General features: G+C 47.4%; 1 protein-coding gene across 3 annotated transcripts in view; it reads left to right on the top strand.

The window, feature by feature from the left end:
* CUX1 (cut like homeobox 1) overlaps nucleotides 1-18,893 on the top strand; it is a 407,456-nt gene that overhangs the window by 329,905 nt on the left and 58,658 nt on the right. The window contains exons 21-22 of one of the 3 annotated variants that reach the window (XM_074189478.1): nucleotides 11,145-11,447; nucleotides 15,108-15,296. The exons of the other annotated variants lie outside the window; for them this stretch is intronic. Of the exons in view, the coding sequence (XP_074045579.1) occupies nucleotides 11,145-11,447; nucleotides 15,108-15,296 (492 nt within the window). The remainder of the gene's footprint in view (nucleotides 1-11,144; nucleotides 11,448-15,107; nucleotides 15,297-18,893) is intronic. 3 annotated transcript variants of the gene reach the window in all.

The following is an 18,893-nucleotide window of genomic DNA, read 5'->3' as shown; positions in this document are numbered from 1 at the left end:
GCAAAAGGAAGAACAGAGGTTGTTTTAAGCAAAAAAGCCAGGTCCACTCAAAGTGGAGAGCCCACCCGTCTGCCTACACATGGGCACCTCCAGCCATGACTCTTCCATTATGGCAAAGCCATTTAATTGGACAGGTTGGGGTTTTTTTCCCATTTCCGTAATCTATATTTAGTTCATTTTCGTGATATGCTTTTTCACCTAACATAGGAACGTCTCGGTTAAGTGTTCGTACACACAGCTGGCTCCGTAATAAGGTTATTGAGGATAATTTGAAAGTGTCGTTGCTAAATCAGCGTGGACTTGGAGAGAATCTGGTAACGAGGCAAGAATCTATTATTGAAGTGGCGCCCACTGGGTTAGAAAGTGCAGAGCATCAAAAATGTCGCCAGCCTGTGTTGACTCTCCGAATGAACTTGTGGCTTTATTGGCGATGGGGTAGGGGGTTTAATAATTCCAAATCCTGCTGCAGACTGTCAGGTTCCGCTAGGAGCTTGGAAAAGAACCGTGGGGGAAATAGCACTTCCTGAGAGAGCAAATTTTTATTTAGAATAATACCTGCCCTCCCATTGATTAGCCAATTGTCATTCCACGTGGCCATTTTGGGGGACACGGAAGCTGTTTGACTGTAGTCAGAGCAAAGAGTTCATGGGTTATTGAGATGTTTCATTTGGATTGGGTGCCTTAAAATTATATCCTCAGCCTTCTTTAGGAGCTTCTAAAGTAAACACGGGATGTCTGAAACAATTTAGAATTGAGGGAATTTTTTTTTTTTTGTCAAATGGACCGATCTGGTTTTAGACTGGGAGGGCAGAGCAGGATGAGAAAAATAAGGGGACTCAAGGCAGCTAGGTGGTACAGTGGATAGAGCAGATCCGGCCTCAGACACTTAATAATTACTTAGCTGTGTGATCTTGGGCAAGTCACTTAATCCCATTGCCTTGCAAAAACTAATAATAATAATAATAATATTATAATAATGGGATTCTCCACGCCTCCACTTTCATCAACAACAAATGTTTATCATTAAACTTATTCTTGTTGATAAATTTGATCCCAAAATGGCACACCCAACCAACTCTGCCATTTGCTTTGGACTTGCTTCCTACAATCCCTGGAAGGCATCAGGGAGGGTCTGCTGCTCATCCCCACAGCCCCCTTCCCTTTTCTCTCTGTGAAAGGCAGGAGGGAGTTATCAAGTTATCAATGACTTTGACCAGAGGTTTTTTTCCTCTTGAAAAATTGTCATTTAAATTTGTCTTCATTGATGTGGTAGCTCTTGAATGTGAAATTTTTTACCTTCTGCTTTGTTCACTCAACATTATTCTTAGAAGTCTCCTTTACCCACTTTTCTATGAATGGTCATCCTTGTGGTAACTTCCCATTGCATTCATGTTTATTGGCCCATTTTCTGGTTTTGGGGCTTCATTTAGTTTCTCACTTTTTACTATTACCAATGATACCACCATTTCAGTAGCCTTCGGGAGGCACAATAATGGATTCAACTGGGGTCTAAAAAGTATAAATTGTTTTCAAATGATTTTTTAATTGTATCATCTTATTTATTATGCCACTTGCTTCTCCCCATCCAGAGAGCTTGCCCTTATAACCATGAATGAGTTTAGGAGAAAATAAAAACAGTTGAACAAAACTAACCAAAACATCTGCAACTGACCTTCTATATAGCATTCCAGCCAAGAGTTGCATAGTATATACCATTTGGGTTTTTTTTCCTTGACTTATTCCAACTTCTTTTCCACAGTGCTTGAATTTTTGCAGTTTCACTGGCACTGAATTAGCATAGCTGTTGCATCCCTAACAGTGGCATTTTCATCTTTTACCATCTATGCTAATTCAGTGGGTGTTAGGAGATAACCTTCAAATTATTTCAGTTTTCATTTTCTGATTATTAGCACTTAATAAATTATTTTACTACAGTTCTTCTGTTTATTCACATCCTTTTACCACTTAATCTATTGGGGAATGGCTGTTGATTTTGTAGATTTTATCAATAGTCTTTGATATTACCTTTTTTTCCCCTCCAGTTCATGTCAACTTGTTCCTCACATCAAATTCACTTTACTTATGCAAAAGTATTTCCCTTTTATAAAGCCTTTTCTATTAAAGCTCGTAACCACAGTTCCGGGGAAGAGCCATCTAATTTTCTCTCATTTTTAATGTTATTACCTTTTACATTTAGGTAATCATCCTTTCAGATTCATTTGGCATGTGGTGGGACATGCCGAGCCAAACCTATTTTCTACTAAAATGCTATTTGCTTTTTTCCAGAATTTCTTGGTCAGCAATCATTGACTGAGCATACACTGTGCAAGACTCTGAATATACAAAATAGTACGAGGCACGTCCCTGCCCTCACAAGGCTTACAATCAAGTTGGAGAGATAGTTCACATGTTAAAAAGATAAATGAGAGTATTGTTTTTATTTGTCATAGGTCCATATTGACTATTTCTGCCTTCTCTGTGGAGGTATAAGGCAGACCTGGTGCTAGCTGCCTTCTTTCATTTATTAATTTCTGCTACTTATGGAAGTGATTTGCTTGGCTTCTGTTGGCCCTATTGATCAAGGAAGATCCCTGCTAACATGTGATTATTTGTGATTGGTAGGCCAACCTTTCCTTTCCATTGCTTTAGCATTTACTCCCTTATTTAAGGTTAACCCTAGGGCTGTCCAAAGGGGACTTTCTTGTCCCTTGAAGTAATTTATGTCTAGCTAGGAAAAAGTAGAGAACATGAGATGAGTGACAGCAATGGCTGGGGTGGCAGAGGTGTCCAAAGTGAGTAACAGGAGGCTGAAATTTTCCAGATGCTTGACGTGTGCCTATATGTTAAAAAAGAAAGATGGCAGTTACAGTGGTCATGTATGGTAATGTGTGTATGTGGGACACATGTCCATGGGCACCATACACGCGTGTTCATGTACTCACACACATAGCTCTTGTCCCAGACCTTTTAAAAGCATGGCTCTGTCTATGTTAGGAAATCCATTAAGTACCTAGCCTTGGAGTGGGAAGTGGTGTTCCTCGATTGGCTATATTAATTAGTCTTGTGGGATTTATTGCATTGCTGTCCTCTGCCAGCCCCACTGATGTATTAACCCTCCATGGAGGGACAGGTTCTGGTGCAGTTCACCTCATTATTTCAGTTGAGAATGTGAAGCTGTGGCTCCCCAGCCAGGGTGCTGGTATCCTAGGGAAAGCCCTAAAATGGGGCAAGGCTCCATGGTCGAGGTGGATGTTGCATTCAAATTTTGATGGAAGGATGTCATGGGTACCTGGTGACATCAAGGAGCACTAGCACTGTCCATGCTAGGAGCCAGAGAATGGTCAAGGTTTCTTTACTCCCCTTTAGAAAATAAGTGCCTTCAGGACGCTGGAGTTCATTTGGAGTTCATCACCTCTAATCTCAGGACTTTGGTGGAAGCAGGTGGCAGCCCCTGAGTTTCAGTGGCCACTGGTTCATCTCTCCTACCAGTTTATGTGGATGGAGGAGGATCTGTGAGAGCTCTAGGTGGTAGCTCCTTTTTCTTGACTGAAGGGCAATCCACTGCTCCTGAGCTTGTCCTCAGACCCTAGCAAGAACTGTTGTCCCGTGGCGGAACTGAGGGGACCCCTCCTCAGGGGGCTTTTTTTTTTTAAGAAATGTTGGAGGTCGCAGGACTGCTGTACAAGTAGGCCACGGCATAAAAAGAATGTGGACAAGGCCGAGGGGTCCCAAGGGGAGTCAGCCAGGATGGGGGCAGGCCCTGGAGATGTTTGCCTTAAGCAGAGGGGATTCTGGGGAGCTAGACCCCACAGGTACAAAGTGGGAGGAGTTTCGCTGATGTCAGGAAAAGAGTTAGGGGCCAATCTTTAGAGGTAGTGACAGGCAGGGCCTTGGAGGGTCTTGGGTCTGACACCCATCCCATTTTTTAAATGAGAAAACTAAGGCACATAGGGCTTAGGAATTTTCCCATTATGACACAGCTGGTAAGGGCCTATGGAGCTGGAAAAGACCGTGTCACCCAACCTCCTGTTTTACAGATAGGGGAACCAAGGCCCATGGGGGTAGAAGGAGGATCCTAGCTATAGAGCCAGAAAGGACCTCAGAAGTCCAACCCCTCATTTTATAGTTGGGGGAAACTGAGGCCCAGGGAAGAAATATTAGTTCATCAATCTAGAACTGCAAGGGACCTCAGAGGCCCTCATTTACAGATGAGGGACCTGAGGCTCAGGGAAGGAAGGGATTCAGAAATAGACCCCCTCAGGAGGTAGCAGGCTCTACCTCACCCAGAATGCCTGGAACAAAGTCTGACAATTCTTGGGAGAATCCCCCATGTCGAATCAGCTTGGCCAAACCTGCCGCCAGGCCCCTGACCTCTCAAATGACCAGAGTCTATGAAAGCCCTCAGTGGGAGATGCCCCACGAAGCGCTTCCTCCACCACCACCCCCACTCTTGGTCTGCTCACCCCTTTCCTCCTGTCTGTCTCCCTCCTCCCCAGCCCCGCATGGACCCAAGTCGGGGCCGGGGACAGATGACGAGTGGGGCGCCAGACCAGACCGCCAGTTAAATAATGTTTGGGTTCTTGTCAGAATGTCACGGACTCCCCTGTCATTTTGTTTCAGCAACTTGTCCTTCGGAATGCACAGTGAGCCTTATGGCACGCCAGCAGTAAAAATGTCACTTACAATAATTACTTTTTGGTGAAAATGCTTGCTGACTTCCTACCTCCAAGCTGTTTTTTACACAGTGGGGAGATAATATGAAATGACTTTATCCTGACTGCTCAAATGAACACTAAATGGAATTTAGGTTATTATTACTGCCGATCAAGGGCTGGGCCTAGAAATTTCAATCGAGACCCGGATCGACTGCCGAGCTCGGTCTGAAAATGGAGCTGGGCCTGCTCTGTCCAACGTCCTGCTGCTGCCACTCCAGCAGCTGCCGTCTGCCAGCCGGCTGTGGGCTCCCAGAGTTTCCTTAATCCTTTTAGAACCCAGAGAGCAAGAGATGGGGACCAGTATTTCTCCAGTTCATGCCTGGGGGTCCAAGCAGCCACCACCACCACCCAACCCCTGCTTGGGCTGATTTAGAGTCTTTCAGAAATTTCATCTACAGGAAATACAAAGAAAAAGAGGAAGGGAGAAGAGAAGGGAAGGGAAGGGGAAAAAAGGGAGGGGAGAAAGAGGAGAGAGAAGAGGAGAGGAGAAAAGAGGAGAGAAAGGGAGAAGAGAGAAAAAGAGGGAAAGAGAAAAAGAGGAGAAGAGGAAGAGAGAAAAGAGTAAAAGAGGGGAAGAAAAAAGAGAAGAAGAAAGGAGAAGAGAGAAGAAGAGGAAGAGAAGAGGGGTGGAGGAAAAAAGAAAAGGAAAATGATACCTTTGTGATACTGATAAAGCTAGGGGAGGAAGAAATGTTGGTTGATGGATTCTTGGAACTGACAAACTCTTTGTTAGGATTTTGCAATTGATTTTCTCAAAGCACATGCTCTTGATGGGAAGCCACCTCACTGTGCTCCAGGAAGCCCCAGGCATCCTCCCAGGATGCTGCTGCCTGTGAGTTTTAGGGAGCAGGTTGGCAGGTGGTGAGGTCTGGCCAAACAGTGACCATCCTGGTCGCCCACCCTGGGACCACTCTCCATCCAGGCCTCAGCAGAGCTAGTTTTCAAGCCAGAGTTAAACGAGGCTCTGGTTGCTGTCTCAACTCTGGCTCTGGCTCCCCAGGCCTCCACAGCCCTACAGAAACTAAAAAGGAAAGGTGTTTTTTAAGAAAACCTTTCTCCAGCGTGATGAAAGAATTGACTCAGAAATAAGCCTTAGAGAGAGAGGGGCTGGTGCTTGTCCTCCGTCTGAAAGGAGAGAGAGGTAGCCAGGATCAGGGAGGACGTTTGGGGGGGCAGGATAGGAAAGCTGACCCCCTTCTGATCCCCATCTTCAGTTGGTGTAGCTTTATTATGAAAATCCCCATGCCATAGATCATATCTGAACAAAAACCTGGTCATCAAATGGATTGGCTATGTTGCACCTGACCAAATTGGGGGGGGGTATTTTTTCAAGTAATCTTCTTCTGATCTAAGATGATTAATATTTACCTAGAAGCAAAGATTTAAAGCTACAAGAGGAGAGGAGATGTCAAAGATCCATGGTTCAGTTCTTTTCTTGGCAGCTGAGGAAACTGAGGTCCAGAAAGGTTAAGAGATGTACCCAGGTTCCAGGCAGTTGGCATCACAGGTGGGTTTGGAACTCAGGCCCCCTGACTCCCGGGTCCGTGTACACTAAGATGCTGTTGACTGCGTCGTGGTGAGAGCTCTGCCTTTGTAGGCAAGAAGGCCTGGGCTTAGGACTGTCTCTGATGTCCGAGCCATCACTCTCAGTGCCCCAGGGAAGGTGCCACACTGCATTGGTAAAAGACATTCTTAGTATTCCTTATAGCAATAAACCTTCCCCATACTCTTATTTTATTAGGGCAAGAGTAGCGTGTTTTTTTTTCTCTGAAAGGGAAAATAAATACATGTTCAAAGTGCCTTTAAAATAAAATGTAGACCCTCTTAAGAGCCTCTCAAAGCATTTTTCCCCCCTCTTCTCTTTGAGAGAATGCCTGGTTTGGTCAATCCTCATTAAGTATTCATTTGCCTTTTGCCTCCCCTGGGACCCCTCTCTGGCTGCCCCAAATCTGTCAGTGTAATAATAAGTTGCCTTTGTAATCCCAGATATTTTATTTTATATACATTTAAAAACATGATGCTGGCTTCCCCAGACTGCTGTCCAAGGGACTATGTCGCCAAAAAGGGGAAGAACCCATAGTGCAGAGCATACCACAGAACATGGCGGATGGCCGTTTTCAAGGGTACATCAATGGGTACATCCCAGCATCAGTCTGGACTGATGACCATGAAAGCCCTCAACCCCTCCCTGCCTTCTCCCAGACTCTGGGCAGGGAGGGACCCTCAGTGGGGCAAGGCCTTGGCTTTTCAGAACCGATCACTGACTTCAGAATGTTCCAAGGGTCCATTCTCCACATCCCTCCCTAGTTGCTCCATCTTGGCCTTGGCTGACCAGATTATCTTTATTCCCCAGAGCCCCATGGTTAATGTTTCTGGCTCTGCCACAACCCCCCAGCCCCCAGCTGTGCCTTTACTTAAAATGGTTTTCTAAAGAGCCATTGTTTCCAAGAGCCCGTTGTAAGACGCTCAGGGTCTCTGAGGAGTCCATGTTCTGTTGCATCTGTCCATGCTTATCAAAAAATGTGGCTTGACTCTGCTCCCTCTGACCTGAAAATAGACATCAGGACCACGGCTGCGCGTGCCCACATCTGTTAATGAATAAATTACCTCCCCAGGGGAGCGGGCACGGGACCCGGTGTCATGGATTCTGGAGGCAGCATTTTATAAATGCTGGGGCTGGATGGCCCAGACATGGCGATGGCTCCCAGGATGACCAATGTCTGACCAGGAAGGACTGGCCCCAGTCCGCATTCACAGCTTGGGCTGGGGGAAGGGTGGGGGAAAAGATAGGCTGGTGAATTTATGGAGGAGACCCGTCATGGGTCCTCTGGTGCCAGCCCATCATAGGATCCAGGGAGCACGAGAAGTAGAAGACGTTTACGGCTGCTCCGGTGGTTGGGTCCGATTTGTTTTAAACTGGCACCAGGGACAGAATGAGAAGGAACCTGAACTAGGCTGGGCTGCTTTATTAGCCAGGCAGCCATAATTTTGACCTTGCTGTAGGTTAAAGGACACAGACCTGCAAAGAAATCTGTTTATCATGTAGGGAATTCTTGCCATCCCTGACAGTGTACAGTGAGCAAGATGGATGGTCTGCCAAATTGGTCCCTCGCATGGGTGAATCAGGGCAAATTTACAGTACAATTCCTTTGCTGCAACTGATACAAAAATAACATTTGCTGGGTTTTATATTCAGTTGTATGATGACCCAGGGGTGAGCAGAGAAAAGAAATCAGATTTGTAGGATTCATATTGCCCTAAAGATTTATGTGGCCCATACCTTGCTTTTAGATCTGTCTCCTTTACATCTTTCATAACCGGTTTTTTAAAAATCCAATTACCCAGGTGGAGAGGAAGGCTTTATGTGGCTGTCGGGCAACTTTTCCATACAGAAGGACACAATACAATAAAAGTATTTATCATTTTAAATACCTCTATTTTATTTTTATTGTGCTCTGTCTCTGGGCTTACAGAGACCCCGAGCGTTGTAGTCTTCGGGAGATGGTGACTGGGCCGTCGTGTCCCAGAATAGATCATCCCCACGTCCTGGCTCCATTCTGCCTGGGAGTCTTCTCCAGTCCCTGGAGATGAAAGGAGCAATCTGTACATTGGTATTCTCTTCCCCATAATCAGTCAGTGGGTATTGATTAAGTGTCTGTCTTCTTCATCTACAGACTGCCAGGCACTGGGGAAACCCCAATGAGGAGCAAAGCAGCCCCTGGCCTCCAGAAGCTTATAGTCTAGGCAAAGGGGAGAGAGATATATGAGGAAGTGTAGTAGAAAGAAGGCTGAGGGTGAGGTGAAGGGGACTGGCCTGGGCCAGCAGAAAGAATACCGGACAGAGAGGTAGAGGTCAGCTTCTCCCTCTGTTACTCACTACCTGTGTTAACAACCCCCTCCTCTGACAGACGAGAAAACCGAGGCCTGGGCAAGCAGAGTGTCCGAGGTGATGCAGGGGGTCAGTGTCAGAGGCAGGATCTGAACACAGGTCTGCAGCTCCAGCAATACCAAGGAGGTGTCTCTTAAGCTGGGCCATAGAGAACCAAAGGATCATAGCAAGGGAAGATAAATGGATGGATGCTAGATGCTGGTGAGAGCCTCCAAGCATAATGCTGAGAGATGAAAGACAGGATGGCATCAGACAGCAACCCGGGGCTGGTTTGGCTGGAAATTAAAGGGTGCGAGAAGCAGATTGTCCAAGACTTTCCTCACTGGGGGAGGGAGCGGGTAGTTTGTCCTAGAGACACTATTGAATGGTCAGACTTGCATGTCACGGCCATTGCTTTGCTGTCAAAGAATAGATTGAGGGGTAATAGAGTAATGAGGTCCTCCTCTAAGATGGTAGCCTTGGGGAGTGGGGAGGAGAGAGGAGTGAGAATCAGCAGGACCTGGAGGTTGATTAAAGGAGTTTGGGGTAATTTCAAAGAAAGAATCAAAAATAGCACAGGTCTTGGGCCTGGGTCATTCAGAAAATGATGGTGGCAGGTTTAGCAGGACTAGGATGTGGCTTCCATCTTGAATGTGTTGCATGTGAGATGTGAACAGGACTTTGAGAATAAGGGGCAGGAATGAAGATGAGAGGAGAGAGCCATGTGTGGCCAGTAGTCAGTAACTGAAGTCGTGGGCAGGGACGAAAGGACCCAGGGGAGGAAGGTCTTATCAAGGCCGAAGAGAAAGTGCAAGGAGGATGACCAAGTGAGGGTTCCACTGTAGTTCCGTCATAATTCCTTCAGCAAGTTCCCACTAGCTGACCAGCTTGGTACAGGAAAAGGCCCAAACAGCTGGCTAGACTGATTCCTCATGTATCGATGAAAAGACCAACCCCAGGCACTTTCTGTATTCAGAAATTGGAGGAAGTGAAATTCCTTGTCCACTTAGTGACCCCCAAATCCAGCTCCAACCTCTGGACTTTGAAAGTGTGTGTGTGTGTGTGTGTGTGTGAGAGAGAGAGAGAGAGAGAGAGAGAGAGAGAGAGAGTCTGTTAGCACTGCAAAGCCTCAAGGGGAGAGGGAAACTGGAACAAAACGTGGACCCCCAAGAGAATCCTCATTTTCCTTATGGGCTCCTGCAGGGGGCTCTCAAGCTGGGATGAGCTGCAGGGGAAATCAGAAATAAGACTCACTGCTCAAAATTCTGCCTGCCTAGAAAGTAGCTGCTGACACCTTTCCCCAAAGAAATCATTTGTTCCGCTTCCAAGTAACCAGGAGCCCTTGTGATTTTCCAGAATCCCCAGAATCTCCTTTGGTGGGCCTGGGGAGGCTCATGGGCCCCTCTGCACCTGCCTGGGAAGCCCTTGCTTCTAGTGAATAAGCGGGGAAATGGCCAGAGAGGAAAATAGGACATCAGCTGTTGATGGTCTCGTTGACATCCCGAGCATCTCTCTGCCACGTTAGGCGGCCACCACCCTCCCTTGTCATGAGACTTTATTTAAAACCCAACATGTGATCCAGGGCTTCGGAACATTTGCAAAGAGGAAAACCATAAATAAAGGACAGGGAGGCCCAGTGTCATGGCAGCATTCTGGACTGGGCCACAGATTTCCTGAAGCCAAGATAGACTAAGACCAGTTCTTTGTAAAGATGGGGAGGGGGGACTGTGAGTGTGGACTACTTCTTTGGATCTGTTCATTTTGGTTCACTCCCCCCACTTCTTGTTCTTTATTATGGGAAATTCTGGGAGAAGGAAAGAGAAAGTAAGTGTAGGTGATGCAAATACAAAACATAACACAATTGTATTTATTTAAATAGAACTAACTCCATAATAGAGATTCATGGTTTCCCAGGGTACATGAAGATGCTCATTTTCTTTGGCGCTGGTTAAGTTCAAAATCATTTTTCTTTAAAAATAAGACAGGATCAAGGACTCTTGATACTGTAAATAGTCCTGGGAGGCACAATAGAGAGGAGCATTGCAGCAAAAGCCACAAGCTTCCTAGTGCAGGGCCTGCACTCTACCACTAGAGTCCCTTCAACCCCTTCAAACTCAGTTTCCCTCTCAGTATCCCAAGGGAGTCTGGACCCAATGACTGATGCAGACCCTTCTATCTCTGATCACAAGAAAGCAAGATTTACCAGTACCCAGGATTCATTGACCTCATTCTGCACTAGGGAAAATTGCAAGAATAATAATTCATGATTATATGATTAGTGAATCCAGGAAAACATCACCGAGATCTGTTGAACTCTTCTGTCATTGTTATTTTTATATACTGCAAGGAAGGGATTATTCTAATCAGTCAGAAAAATATGATACCACATTTGCAAAGGAAGCATCCTTTTGGTGAGGTAATCCTTTTAGAGCCTTATTAGGCTCATGGTATATGTATTATGTAGTTGGGTGTTTAATTATTATTTATAAGATGAAATAAAGGCAACATAGACTTGGAGAGAGAATTATTCTAAACTGGGGCTTTGCATATTTCCATTGCAGACAGCACTCCAAAGACCTCGGCCAGTTGTAGCCCTGCCCCAGAATCCCCCATGAGCTCCAGTGAGTCGGTGAAGAGTTTAACTGAGTTGGTACAGCAGCCCTGCCCCGCCATCGAAACCAGTAAGGATGGAAAAGTCCCGGACCCTGGGGACCCTCCTGCCTCCGACTCCCAACCGACGACGCCTTTGCCGCTCTCAGGGCACTCGGCCCTCAGCATCCAAGAGCTGGTCGCCATGTCACCCGAGTTGGACACCTACGGCATCACCAAGAGGGTCAAAGAGGTGCTCACGGACAATAACCTTGGTAAATACCATCCTTCGTTACCAGGGGGTGAGAACACAGGGTCTGCACTCCAAGAGTCCTATTATTCTAATGGAGCCAACCAGCAGGCAGCCTTCTTTGGGTCTAGGAGATACAGAGTCCTCCAGGGACACCTGTTGGAGTCACAGGACCCAAATTCAAATACCTCCCTCTGGTACTTATTCCTTGTGAGATGTTGGGCAATTGCTTAGCATCTCAAATTTCCTCATCTGTAAAAGGAGAGGATTAGGCTTTATGCCTTCAAAGGTCCCTTTCCATTTTAGACCTAGGAGCCTGCCCGCCACTGTAACTGCTCTGGGCCTCAGTTTCCTCATTCGTCAAATGGTAGGGTGGCCTCAGAGGTCCTTCCAGGCCCAGATCTAAAGACTTGTGATTAAGTACAAACTGATGTTTGTGGTTTCTCTTAAAAAAAAAGTCCTTGAACCCAGAATGCTGTTTCCTCTTTCCAGCAGTGCTTAAAGGTTTTCCTTGGGTTTTCTTCATTGAAATACTGGTTTTCACTTAGTTCTTTCCATGGTTTTTGTTTCTTGTGGCGTGACTAACTAGACCCCAAAGCAGAAGTCCAAGGAAATGTGCCCAAACATGGATTGGGTATGGAACAGATTTGGATGTTTCAACTATCTGGTATTTGACCTGGGTTATGACCAGGTTGAGAAGTGTGCCGTTTGAGTCGTCTTGGCTACCTGACCTCATGTCAGCCAAACAGTCTGAGTTGAGCCCTGGGGGGGGGGGGGTGTCAGTCAGGTGGCACAGCAGATAGAGCACCCTGGAGCCAGGAGGACCTGAGTTCAAATCTGGCCTCGGACGTTTAATAATTACCTAGCTGTGTGACCTTAGGCAAGCCAAAGAAAAAAAAAAAGGAAGAAGGAAGAAGGGGCTCCCAGGAGACAAATATGGATCAAGCATCTCTCTGATATTAAACCTCCTTGAACCCCACCCTGACCAAGTCCCATTAGGCACTCTCTTCTCTGGCAAGGGGAACATTTGTACTGGGGCCACAGCATCTGAACCAACCACTCTCCTTGACATCAAAGTCTCCCGTGCCAGCATCCTTTGTTTCAACAGTGGCAGGATGCACACGCAGGCAGCTCCCTGGGCAGCTGGACATTTGTCTGGGAATCTGCGGGATGGGCCAGACTTCTTCCATTTTGGGTTTTTTCCAAGGGAAGTAGAAGAGGAAGGAAGAGTCGAGTCCCTAGAAACTCTGTCTGAGCATCTTAGCAGCCAAGGGGCCATCGCCATTCTCTCCCCTGGTATTGTACAATGCTTTCAGTTTCATGGAGGGACAAAGGAGAAGACCAGTTGGGAAGACCTTTGTAACAAGGACCACCATGAGCTCATGAAATACAGGTTTTGAAGCCTGTTAAAGATATTTTATTAGAATCACAGATTTAGGTTTGGAAGGGAGCTAGATGGTCTGAGGTCCAGAGAAAGGTTCCCCATGGCTGCTCACACAAGTGCCAAGTGTCTTGGATGGATTTGAACCCAGGCCTTCTGACTCCAAATTCATTGCTGTTTTCATTGTGCCCTTTTATCTGTTGCCAATAATTAAAATGCATGAAGATTCCCAGGAACCCCATTGGTGGACCTAAATCTAAAGCAGATAAATTAGGTTTGAAATCAGGAAGACCTTAGGTTCAAATCCTGCCTTCAACACCCGCTGGGTGAGCCTGAACAAGTCATGTCACTCCTGGGCCTCAGTTTCCCCACTTCTAAAATGAGATTATTGCATCTGATGATCTCTTGGACCTCTTCCAGCTGTGCCCCCCCACCCTTGGCATCCTGTCACTCCAGGGATGTGTCAACATGGTGGCCCTCGGACCCCATCTCATACCCTGCCCACACTGCAGTCAGAAGGTTCATGGGGTGGGGGGGGCAGCAAAGGAAAAAAGACCACAGATAAATTGGTTTTTCCAACCAGTGGCCTTTGCCCTCCAAACTTAAGAACAAAGCTGTGAGACTTGGCGTAGTGACTGGCCTGTCCCTCCAGGACAATGGCTTCCCTTCTCTGCAATGCTCCATGTAGGACGTGAATCAACCAAGACACGTTCTCAGAGACCACCGTAGGCCTCTTCCTTCCTGGACCAGCAAGGGCTGCTTGAATTGGAAAGACGATGACCTTTGTCCCTTGGGACCAAGACCACGGAGCAATTAGCCATTGAAGCAGCCAGGGAAGAACTGTCAGGGAGCACGGAAATGGGCTGATTGAGACGCCACCATTCTCTGAAGCACCTTGGGGAAATAAAAATAATTTCCGAACAGTAATCACTTGAGTTTGGGCTTCTTGGGTTGTTTTTATAATGTATGGGCGTGCCAGGCAAACAGAGACGAACTATTTATACATCGTTTCCTTGAGTGTGGGGGTCTTTCAAGGGATGGGGTTTGGAAGAGTCTTCTGTTGAAAGGGAAGGTTGACCATTCTGGGTTCCCTAGACCTGCCGGGCCATAGAGGGAAGAATCCCAGAGAGTCGCAGGCTCTAAAATCATCACCAAGAAAATTTTATCATGGAGAATGACCCGCCCCCCCCATCCCCTCCCCCAGCCCTTCCAGAACTTGTGCTCCATCAAAGATGACTCTGTATCTCCATGGGCCGCACATGTTTGAGATTTACATTCCCCTTTTGGACTGTCCAGATTCTAACTGGGTCTCATTTAAACAGCTATGAATGGGCACATTCCTAACCTGTAGTTGAGTAACCATCAGACGGGGAGATTCTTTTCTGCGGTTGCATGGCTTTTTTCCTCTCGTTGCTGTGATTTTAAAGAGCCAGATACCCCACTGCCAGTAGAGAGAACGAAGCAGGTTGGCCAGGGTTCCAGGGAGAAGGTGTGGATCCATGAGACAAGAGAGCCTTGTGTCCCTAAGTAACCCCCCTGCCAGTGCCAGAGGGGCATGCCAGGGACGAACAATGGTCTGCTCCCATTCTTTTTTTTTAATCCATGGAATCAAAGATACTTTCTTAACCTTTGGGCGCCTGAAGTTCACTGTTTGCCTTTCCCAAGAATCTTGCCTTGAAACCAGATCTCATTTTTGTTGCAAAGAAGTCTTCCCCAAATCTTTGCTGATGTCTCTGAGTTCAAGTTAAGATAATGTGTAGAAGGGGGTGGGGGGAGGGGAGGGAGAAGTTGGCAAGAACCATTTCTAAAATCTAATCAATAAATCCTACACTTGCTCCATGTCGTGGCATTGCAGTGGGTCCTGGGGACATGGCAGAGATCTGCCTACATCATATTCAAAATATGAATAATCACCATAGTCCTGTAACAGTAGGGCAACAAGCCTTTATTAGGCACCCACTGTGTGCTAGGGTGCTGGGGTTACAAGACCAAAAATAAAGCCGAGTTCACATTTTACATGGGCCATGGTGTCAGGATATACAGAATGAAAACAAGATAATCTAATGTCCATGCTTAATGTATTCCAAAAATGAAAAATATTTTTGAGGCAACCATTCTCTGAACCTTCTTGTTTTTTCTGTCAGTGATTCTGGGGCCTAATTGTCAATATTCCCATTCACATTCTTCCTGACTGCCGCCACTTTGAGGGGTCGTCATGGGTGTTTGGAGTAGGTGCCGCTTTGTTCTGCCATGGGCATGAGACATTGGAGCCTGTGGTGACGCCACGATTTTCTTCCTTCTCAGGTCAGCGTCTATTTGGGGAGACAATCTTGGGGCTCACCCAAGGCTCCGTCTCTGACCTTCTCGCTCGCCCCAAGCCTTGGCACAAATTGAGTTTGAAGGGAAGGGAGCCCTTCGTCCGGATGCAGCTGTGGTTGAATGATCCCAACAATGTGGAAAAGTTGATGGACATGAAGCGGATGGAGAAGAAAGGTGGGTACAAGTGATTTTTTTTCATGTCTAGGTTGACTGTTTCTTTTCAGTCCCTAAGTCTTATAAATTTGAACTGAAGAGACAATGGCCTACCAGTCAAAGGCAATGCCCAACAGATTCTGTAACAGCATTGATTTGGTCAGTTGGCTGTGGGACCAAATGACATCACTGTGTCAAAGCACATTCCTTTAGCTCCCAGAGGTCAGAGGGATCCCTTGCCCCATCTCGACCTGAGGCTTAGATGGCCCCTCATGGGGGGCTGATGCTTGGCAGGCCTGTTCATATGTGACCCCTCTCAGCCACAGCATGGGATCAACCATGATTGTTCCACCTCTTCGGAGGTAGAGAAAATAAGTTCCAGGAGGGATTAGGATAGGCTCCTTGGCAGGGTCTTTTTTCCCAATCTCATCCAATAATTGAGGTTTATTAAGATTGTGATTCTGTAGGAATCATAATAACATCAATGAAGATGGCAAAATAATGGCTCATGGCTACAGCTTGCCAAACATTGCCCTCCAAAGCCATTTTCCCCCAATAACTCTAGGAAGTTGATCATTTATTACTATTTGCCAGACCTATGCCTTCATCAGTCAGTCAACATTTATCAAGGCCAGACCCCATGACTTCTTTGGTGAATGGAGTTTCTTATGAAGACACCCCTACACTGGTGAAGGTGGGCACCTTCCCTATCCAGCCCAGTTGGCCCGTGTCAAAGCTGCTTGTGGGGAAGCTCCTCTCTGCTCTGAACAAGCATTGTTAACCCAAGGGAACCAGAGCCCAGAGGGGAGGTGGTGTCTGCACAGTCTTGGGACAAGTACAGGACCAAACCAGGCTCTCAGCTCTGTTCTCTGACCCCCCCCAAATTAAGCCTTCTTTCTCCTCATAATAACTAACATTTGCATCATTCACCAGGCCCTGAGCACTTTACAAGCATCATCCCATCTGATCCTTCCATCACCTCTGGAAGGCAGGGGCCATTATTATCCCCATTTTATAGCTGAGGAAACTGAAGCAAGCAGAGGTGAAGGGACTTGTCCATAGTCACACAGCCAGTGAGGATCTGAGGCTGGATTTGAACTCCTGACTCTGACCTAGCCCTCTCTCCACCATACTGCCCAGCCACCGAAACCCACCTTGCTAGTAGGAAGGAAGTCCTGACAGACTCCCAGCCCTGTCTCTCTCGAGGGCTGTCCCCAGGAGCCACAGGCTCTAGGACTTTTGGGGGATCTTGGCTCCTTGGCTGCCATCAGGGGAACCAAAAGATCCCTTCTCAGAGTCATATTTTTAAATGAGGAACAGAGGACACCATGCCCCCTGACCCCCAATCTGAGGGGTGGTCGAGTCTGCCTCCTCTACCCTGCAGATATATGACAGACTCTGTGAAGAGTTCAAAATGAAACAGTCCCGTGTTCCATTGGGAGCTTTAGCATGTCCATCCACATGAGAGAGGCCGCTAGGGAGCACAGTAGATAAGCCCAGAGTCAGGAGGATCTTAGTTCAGATTCTGATGAACCTCCCTTCCATTCCCACATCTGTCATCCTCTTTTGCTGTGACATATAAATAAATGAAAATTGGATTCAGAGAAAATGGTAGGGGGGGAATTGGCAGCATCAGGGACCAGCAGAGACCTGATCAGAAGGAGGTGGTCCAGGGAAGCTTGAGACCCTCCAGGCACAGATGTTGGGAGAGGACCCTCCAGACAGAATGTTGGGGATAAAGACTGGAACATAGGGGCAGTCATGTGCCCTGAGGCCCCAAAAGCCACCAGGGGAGTCTACCCCCTGTCCCTGCTTGAGCCAGGGGAGGGGCCGCCACAGTAGTCTGGGATGAGGTGATGAGAGCCTTCATGGGGGGACTTGTCTCGGAAAATAGAAGTGACTTGGCACTTGATTAGGGCCTGGAAGAAGGTGGGAGCATCCCTGGCAGAGATGGGGGAGCTTGTGCCCGAGTTAGTTCAGGGTCCCCAAGGTGCCATCCATAGCAGTTCCAAAATAGAGTATGGAAGACTCTCAGATTTTAGTGCGTGGACCAGAAAACATAAGGTACTTCTATTTTTACCCTTTGTGAGGAGGTGTAGTAAGCAGTCCCACCAGGCCTGGAGCATTTCCCTGGAGCCCTGGCATGGTGGTTCCATGGGCTCCAAGCACCATCTTGTGGCAGCCAGGAGTTACTGCCGCCTCTGAGTCTTGGGGCTCCCAGGGTGAGCAGCCAACTGGCTCCTCACACAGCCTGAGACCTTGAATGCACAGGACATAAGAACCTGAATCTGCCCCAATAAGTGAGCCAGGAGCTGACCTGTCTTCATTATCCACAGTAATGATGGGAGAGAGAAGCCCCAACATTCATTTTTGTTAGACTCAGAAAGGCTCCCCAGGATGAGAGGGGGACGGGGAGGGGCTCTCCTCAGTCTGATACTAAGAGTTGCAATCATTAAAAAGATATCAAATAAAGGCAGCTGGGTGGCAAGGTAGATAGAGCCCCGGCCCTGGAGTCAGGAGGACCTGAGTTCAAATTCAGTCTCAGACACTTAATAATTACCTAGCTGTGTGGCCTTAGGCAAGTCACTAAACCATCTTGCCTTGTAAAACAAAACAGAAAAAAAAAAAAGATATCAAATCACAGAAATTCAACCAAAGATAAAAATCTGTGTAGCGGATAAGCCACCAAAAACTGGGCAACACAACCAGAGTTGAGGGCCGCCTCTGTCCCTTGAGACAACCATCAGCCTTCTCTCTGCCCCTTTTCCTCCACCGTTCCTAGACCAATAGACCTTCCTAAGAGTTCTCTTCCCATCTTCTTACACCTGGAGGCCTAAGATGATCACAAGTTTGGAGCCCGAAGGACCTTTGGAAGAGGAGACTTGGCCCAGGTCTCCCAGCTCCAGGCTGGCGCCCCACCCCCTTTGCCACCCCAGCCTTGGCGCTCCCCCTCCAGCCTCCATGTTTTCTCCTCAACCAGTGATCACAGGGGAGCCCCAGGAGAGTTGGAGCACAGCATCCAGGAGGAGGGGAGGCAGGACTCCGGCACTGCCTGGAAGCTGGAGGGGCAATCTTGGAGGATTCATCTGTTCCCCTTGTCCAGCCTGGGGTCAGGAAGATGGGGTTTCCCTCCTGCCCCCACACTGACTCAGTGACCCCGGGCTCCCTTGATAGGGTCCCAGACGTTCTTCAAGCCTCTTAGTTGCTAAGTCCATATATTAAAGGGACTTGAGTCCCCCAACAACCAGTTATCTGTAGAAACAGAAGAAAAATTGATAGAAGACAAGTGATGATCTAAAATTCATTTTTATTTTACCTTAGAATACATTGTGAATAGGCAAGTGTTGGTGTGCAGACCGTTATCAGTTCCCATCCTCATTCCTTTCCCGGCCCCCCCCCCCCCCCATGGCCTTAGAAAGGCAGAAGCCCCTTAGTCCCTCCAAGCCTTGGTTTCTTCATCTATCAAATGGAGAGCAGGAAGCCCAGAAGTGCCCAGCTCTGCAGCTAGCCGACCTGGATGGAATGCCAGCTCTGCCATTGAGCGGGCCTCTACATGGGCCCCCTGTCTTCTCCCAGTGTTCCCCGTCAGCTGGAGGGACTCCAGGTTGTCCTAACCCC

Source organism: Macrotis lagotis, chromosome 5, assembly GCF_037893015.1.
Source record: "Macrotis lagotis isolate mMagLag1 chromosome 5, bilby.v1.9.chrom.fasta, whole genome shotgun sequence".
Lineage (NCBI taxonomy): Eukaryota > Metazoa > Chordata > Mammalia > Peramelemorphia > Peramelidae > Macrotis > Macrotis lagotis.
This window is presented reverse-complemented; position numbering and strand designations above follow the sequence as displayed.